This window comes from Bison bison, unplaced genomic scaffold (assembly GCF_000754665.1).
Source record: "Bison bison bison isolate TAMUID 2011002044 unplaced genomic scaffold, Bison_UMD1.0 scf7180017864068, whole genome shotgun sequence".
Lineage (NCBI taxonomy): Eukaryota > Metazoa > Chordata > Mammalia > Artiodactyla > Bovidae > Bison > Bison bison.
Genome location: NW_011494640.1, coordinates 11,529,816 through 11,536,622, shown reverse-complemented (window position 1 = coordinate 11,536,622; position 6,807 = coordinate 11,529,816). Strand labels below are relative to the sequence as shown.

The 6,807-nt window shown below is 43.2% G+C and overlaps 1 protein-coding gene and 1 long non-coding RNA gene across 4 annotated transcripts in view; both read right to left on the bottom strand.

Annotated features, from left to right (window-relative positions):
- LOC104986464 overlaps positions 1 to 591 on the bottom strand; it is a 3,987-nt gene extending 3,396 nt beyond the window's left edge. The window contains exon 1 of the long non-coding RNA XR_825043.1: positions 6 to 591. This is a non-coding gene — a long non-coding RNA (uncharacterized LOC104986464). The remainder of the gene's footprint in view (positions 1 to 5) is intronic.
- A 1,523-nt stretch (positions 592 to 2,114) lies between these two features.
- WDFY1 (WD repeat and FYVE domain containing 1) overlaps positions 2,115 to 6,807 on the bottom strand; it is a 54,875-nt gene continuing 50,182 nt past the window's right edge. For all 3 annotated transcript variants that reach the window (XM_010837063.1, XM_010837061.1, XM_010837062.1), the window contains 2 exons: positions 6,523 to 6,631; positions 2,115 to 5,487 (listed from right to left, as the gene is read on the bottom strand). In XM_010837063.1, coding sequence (XP_010835365.1) covers positions 5,428 to 5,487; positions 6,523 to 6,631 — 169 coding nt within the window. In that variant the 3' untranslated portion in view covers positions 2,115 to 5,427. The remainder of the gene's footprint in view (positions 5,488 to 6,522; positions 6,632 to 6,807) is intronic.

Genomic DNA, 6,807 nt, shown 5'->3' with positions numbered 1-6,807 from the left:
GCGACTTTGGAGACACGCCTATCAGGCCGTCGTGACAGCAGCAAGGTCATCCACCGAACTTTCTTCCTCTGCATCCTGTCCACTAAGCAGCCTTCCTGGGGTGACTGGGGTTCTATCTAGACTGTCCCACAGAAACTCAAACATTAATAAACTGGAATTTCATAGACTAGGACACTAAGTTATGCCTGTTTATTGCCTGTGCAAAGGAACCAATTCAAGTATTGGCAATGGTATGAGGATATTTGCAATAAGAGTTAAAAACTTAGAACAGATATTCTTTGACCTAGCAATTCCTACTTCTAAGAATGCATCCTAAGAAAATAATTGGAAAAATGTGCAAATATGAATATACAAGCATGCTGAGTTTAGTATTTTTAAATGTTTAATTTGAAAATTTAAATATTCTAAAAATGTATAACCTAACTTCAACTAATGGGATCAGTGAAATAAAGGATGGTTTAGTCACATAATGGAATAATGGAATACAGTTGTCCAGGCTAGATTATACTGCAGCTAAAAATCTGTGGTGTTGGAGAAGACTCTTGAGAATTCCTTGGACTTCAAGGAGATCAAACCAGTCAATTCTAAAGACAATCAGTCCTGAATGTTCATTGGAAGGACTGATGCTGAAGCTGAAAACCCAATACTTTGGTCACCTGATGGGAAGAACTGACTCATTGGGAAAGACCCTGATACTGGGTAAGACTGAAGGTGGAAGAAGGGGACGACAGAGGATGAGATGGTTGGATGGTATCACTGACTCGATGACATGACTGTGAGCAAGCTCTGGGAGTTGGTGATGCACAGGGAAGCCTGGTGTGCTGCAGTCCATGGGGCCACAAAGAGTCAGACACGACTGAGCAACTGAACTGAAAACCCTTATCTCAGCAGACTAAAACAACAGAAGATTTAGTAACACCCACTGTAGATCCAGAGCACGTTGGGTTTCATGGGATGGCTTGGCATCCCGAAGAAACTGGTGGTTAAGCCTCTTACCTGCAATTAAACTCTCCTGACTGCACGTCATGGGCTGAAGCAAGTCACGTGGGCTTACCTACCTTCACAGAGTAGGAGGCTGACAGTCCCAGTGCATGGGCACAGAGCCAGCATCCACTTCGACTCTACAGCAGCTGATGAGGCTAATAGGGGGCACAACTTTTGGGCATGGGGCAAACTCTCCACACTACATCAGGTGTGGCAAGAAGGTAGGTACCCATTAACAACAGGTCTATAAGTATGTGTCCTATATGTACATATGCATTAAAAAAAAAAGCAAAAATACTGGGAAGATATATGGCATAAATTTAACAGTGGTGTCTCTGCATGGTTGCATGCACTAAAGGACTTTTTAAAAATAAATATTTTAAACACTTTTTTGGTATTATCTTTTTATTTTCCTTTTTTTTATTGCAATAAACATATTATTATATTTTTTTCTTTGGCCACACTGCACACTTTGTGGGATCGTAGCTCCCCAACCAGGGAGGGAACCAGGGTCCCTGACAGGGACAGCACTGATTCCAAACCACTGGACCACCAGGGAACTGCCAATAAACATTCTGATGATGAGAGAAAATAAAGCTTTGGTTCTTAAAAAAAAAAAACAAACTCTCAATAAACTGCTGTTCTGATCTCTAAATCAACCCCTCATCAGTTAAGCCAAGGACTCTGTTGTCCTGGATCTGAATCATACTGTTTCTTCATAAAACTGAGCTGTTTGTGAGGGGACCCAGGGCAGAGCTCATGCTGTCTCCACGAGGCTCAGTGCTCTCAGGGGGCCTGGGTATCCTGAGCAATCTCACTCCAGGGCCTCATAAACTTCAAGACAGATCATACCTACTTCCTTTATACCAAACCCTCATTACACGCTAGCACATTAAGGCACGCGATATAAAGAAGGCACGTGCTTTTGAGTCAGACAGACAGACAAGATTCACTTCGTTTTCTCATTTGTAAAATGGAGAAAACAGTGCCTTGCAGAAGTGTTGCCAGGATTAAATAGTACGAGGTCGGCAGGGCACCCAGCACACAGGCAGCACTAAACTCATGGTAGTTACTCCTGCTGTACTATGTCCAGGTCAAACAGAATAAAAGCTAAATTAAACAACCGGGTAACAAGCAAGGAACATTTTATTGTATGCATGTTCTCAAAAAACCCACAAAAACAGAACCCACAAACAGGAGCAAAGAACAAAGGTTTCTAGCTCTCTGGGACACGCAGGGCACCCTATCTTATAGAAACGTAGCTAGTAGTACAAGACAAAATGTACTAATCAACATTGCCCTTTGCCTCCCTAGTCAAAAAAGTCTAGAGAGAAAAACACTTTAAATTGTATTCTAATATAAATTTGTTGCACAATTAAACATCAACTTACTCAAAGAGTTATTGTGTAGTAAACTGCAGAAAATAGAGTAGGCATTCAATAATCTGCTCACAATTAACAATTAAGCAATAGACACACAAATACAGCATGTATTACTTATTTGTTAAACTTCACATTTAAAATGAGCAGACGGTTTATCATTAATAGTAACCGGTTTCTTACATTTTAAGAGATACCAGATCCAGGAATGAAGTAGGAAGTAATTAATGAAAACTGCTTTTAGAAAATAACTCCTTGAATCTGAGCCACTGTGGTTTTATTCCATACTTAGGCCAGTTTCAACAGTTTAAATCTGTAGGTACTACCAAACTGAATGCTGTAGGGGGAGAACAAAGTGACACCACCTTCTAAAGTATAAAGCAGTGTGTTTCGTTTATGGCCTCTAGGCAGCAGGACAGAACTAAGACACAGTAAACAGAGATTTACAAGTAATGAAGAGTCTGCTTCCATCTAATGCTACAAGAGTATATTCCTATCGCTTCCACTAATAAAGAGCAATTTTAAAACATGTTTAGAAGGAAGAACTGGCAAGTCTTGATCACGAACCTTTTGTTGTTGTTGTTCAGTCGCTAAGTCGTGGCCAACTCTGCGACCCCACGCATACTAGATCTAAACAGAAAGATCTTCTCTTAACATTCTGTTCTTCGTGATCCCCAAGTGGGACTCTACAGGAGCATTCAGGAATGGAAAAACTGGTAAACCATTATTTGAAGAAATATATATTGTCAGTGACCCGTTTAAAAGTAACGCAGTCAAAATAAGGCAATAACCAGAAGTCTAACTATATGTGCCCAATCACTAAAATTTTTCCCCACCTCTATAAAAAATATTACCCCATTTACTACCTTGTGTGTGACAGAGACAAGGCAAGCCTACCACATGTGTGTTTAAAACAAAAAATGGTAGTAAGCTCTGGTGGAAAGAAAATATATTGAAACTTTCTCCTTTCCTTTTCCAGATACCTGGCTCCAATTCTTCCTGACACAGACCTCTCCCTCTTGACTTATGTTAGCTTAACCCCTAAGGAGGCACTGTATCAGCCTTACACTCTCTGTGAAACATTAGGTTTTTCATTAGGAATCTTTTAAAATAAAAAAAAGTCAAAAAGCTATGGCATATCCTTGACAGCTGCGAAACTGCTCAGTCTACCACAGCATCATAAAATCACATTTTACAGAGGCTGAAAGAAAGCAAAACCATCGTGTAGCATTCTTCAGCACGGCAAGGAATAGTTCATATTCTCTTTTCCTTTCAGGACTTCAGAGAATCCCCAACACAGCACCTTTGTGTGTATGAGCCAAACCATTAACTAAATTAAGCTGACATTCAACACTACCGTTCAAGTTACCACCACTCGATTTTTCTCCTGGATTATGTCAGCAACACACATTCTGCCAAGGGCCTAGGGCAAGTTTTGAAAGAAAACATCTTTTTCAGGTGATACAACACAAAAATTACAAGGAGCAATAAAACCCTTCAGTCTTATTTCTAAAGGCAAGTCGACTTCTACTGCAGATCATTCTAGAACATGATGACCTGATCTCCTTTCCTAATTTGTGCCACTGGCCATTAAGACATCTTAGTTTAATTGCCTGTCTTAAACTGTTATTAAAAACACACTTTCATTAACAACTGTTATTTAAAACTATCAAGTCCCTTAGTTATGTCACACAGAATGATGCTGTCTTGGTTTGATCCCCTAAAAGCAATGCAGTAGTATTTTTCTATATCCATCAGTAAGACTAACAAAAATACTGCTGCTATCTATTTTAAAATCTATCCTTAAAATAGCCCTAAAGTAACAAGACACATGTACTGCCGGTTAAAAACAAATAAATATCTGAATATTAAAAGACAGGCTCCCCATTTCCTACCTCTTCCCCAATCCTAGTACTAAGTGGCCAAAAACTTTTAAATTAAAATGCCATTTGATAACAAGAGATTTTGCTAACTGTTCTGGGAATAACTTACAAGTTAGGAATACCTGTGCAGGACCTTGTTAATAGTCACTGCTCTGGGTTACCAATTTCCTTCTACGAAATAAGTTTTAACTAAAAGTCAACCTAGTTTAAAAAGCTTTGGAGTTCTCTTCTGAGGTGTCTACTGAAGTGTCACGGTATTTACAGGGGCTCATCTTGGGCTGCAAATAGACTGTGTCTTTCAGGAGGACTGGGCTGTTCCACGGAGCGGACTGCTCGTTTCCCATCCCAGTCACGCTGGTAGCTGGGTTTTCCATTAGTCATCCCTAATTGCAATGAGAAAAAGTCAGGCGGCTTGTGCGAGTCCCATGTTAACAGCACCATAGAGACATCTTGTCCTCAGAGCACATCTGGGGGACAGGGAAGGATGTGGACTCCCTTGGTTAGTATAGACACTGTACAGCTCACTTGGTGACAACAGTAAGGATCCGCCCACGGCACGCTGGCTGGGATGAGAAACAACTGAAGTGGACCACACACTAAGTGCACACATGGCACTACCTGGAGAGGACAGGTACCATCAAGAGGTTTGTCAGTGACTAGGGGCAGAGAATGTTCACAGACGCCAGTGGACGAGGAGGGGCTCTGGGTTTCTAAGACCCCTGCACCCCCCCAAGAGAGAACGCAAGTCCTCCTCCCTGGACCCCGGCTCTGACCACAGAGATGCGTGGGAACCCCCGAGGGCCCAGCAAGTCTGGGAGGAGGGGAGTGTGTTTGCACTTGGAATTGCTTGAAGAAACTTCTAGGCTTTAAGTTTTTCGTTCAGTGTTTTTCTTCTGAAACTCTCGTGTGCTAAATTACTGTCTCGGCACACATCAGCTCACTGCTCGCGGGACGTCTCGCTGGAGTAACTCCACTCCTTGGGGACCCGCTATGTCAGTCCCCACGGATAGTTCCATAAATGCCCAAAAACACACGTTCACGTTTTGTTCTTTATAAAAATGCTGATTTGATTTTAGTGGCTGGCTGTCCATCCACCTGAAAGGGACTGTGGAGCTAGAGGGAAGCGTTGTGTGTAGGGGAAGGTGGCCGCCGTGAAGACTCAGACCCCGCTGGCCCCTGCATCAGTGTGGAGAGAAGCCGGTTGCCAGACTGCAGCCCACCACGGGCGTCATGTCCCAAATCTGCAAGAGAAGGAGGGGGAGGACCTGGAGAGGTGGCACTGGCTACGTGGTCCCACAGGAGGACAGACAGCTGGTACACTGGCCCGCAGGTCAAGACACACAGCTCAGCCTCTTCTTTCCCTATAAAGCTTCTGGAGATTTACACAGTGACAAGACAATGTGGTTGGCTAGAACACAAAAAAAGCTTATAAGCAGTATTTCTCTCAACACCTGCGAATTACATCATAATAATGTTTCACTACAATTTACTTTTATTTTTAATAAAAAGCCCACTGGGAAAAAGTCCATTTTTAAAATTATGAAACAAATTATGACAGTTTTACGGGGTTTCTCAGGTGGCTCAGTGGTAAAAGAATCGACCTGCCAAAGCAGGAGCCACAGGAGACATGGGCTCAATTCCTGGCTTGGGAAGATCCCTTGGAGGAGGAAACGGCACCCCACTCCAGTATTCCTGCTGGGATAATTCCACAGACAGAGGAGGCTGGTGGGCTACAGTCCACGGGGTCACAAACCGTTAGAGACAAGTGAGCGGCTGAGCACTATGCAGGCATGGCAGTTTTATAACTCAAGAACAGTACTAAGGATAAAGCGCTCACACTCAGTTTCTGTGCTAGTCACTCAGGGATTTAACAAAGGAAAGTATGGTTATTTCTTATAAATGGGGAGTATTCTATCCAGGATAAAGGACCATTAGCCAGGGAAGGAGCAACCAGAGAAAGACGTCAGCTAAGGCCAGGCAGTGGGAGGGAGGACCCTGGGGCCGGCTCAGGGCAGATAGTGACAGAGAGGTGGCAGACCCTCACCAGCTTACTTGGAGAGACTGAGACAGTGCAGGGAGACCCCACTGGACTGAGCCACTGGGAAGGGCATGGAAACTCACAAACATGCAATTTGTTAGCCAGGGCTTTCACCTCGCCATGGGGAGTTCATCCAAAGGGAAGGCGAGCTTGTCCATCTGAACTGCCTTACACACTCACAGCATATCAGTGGAGCAGTCTGCACGGAGGTGCTAATTGGGACAATTAGGCAGCTTACCTTCACCACGCGGTCGGTCCCGCAGGTCACCATCAGGCCCCTAGCAACATCCATGGACATGTGGGAGATGTTATGTTTTCCTTCGTGGAAGGTTGCTAGAGATGTCCGACTAACAGAGAGAAGAGAGGCCATTTAAACTCACCCGATGGTTTCTAGAGCTGAGGGATGAGTCGTCTTAGCAACATAAAGGAAATGTTTACGGTAACAGTGTCAAAATTTGCTCCCCGAAATGTGGCTATGGTTTTGAAAACCAATTTTAATTAAAGGATGACAGAAAGCCGAAGT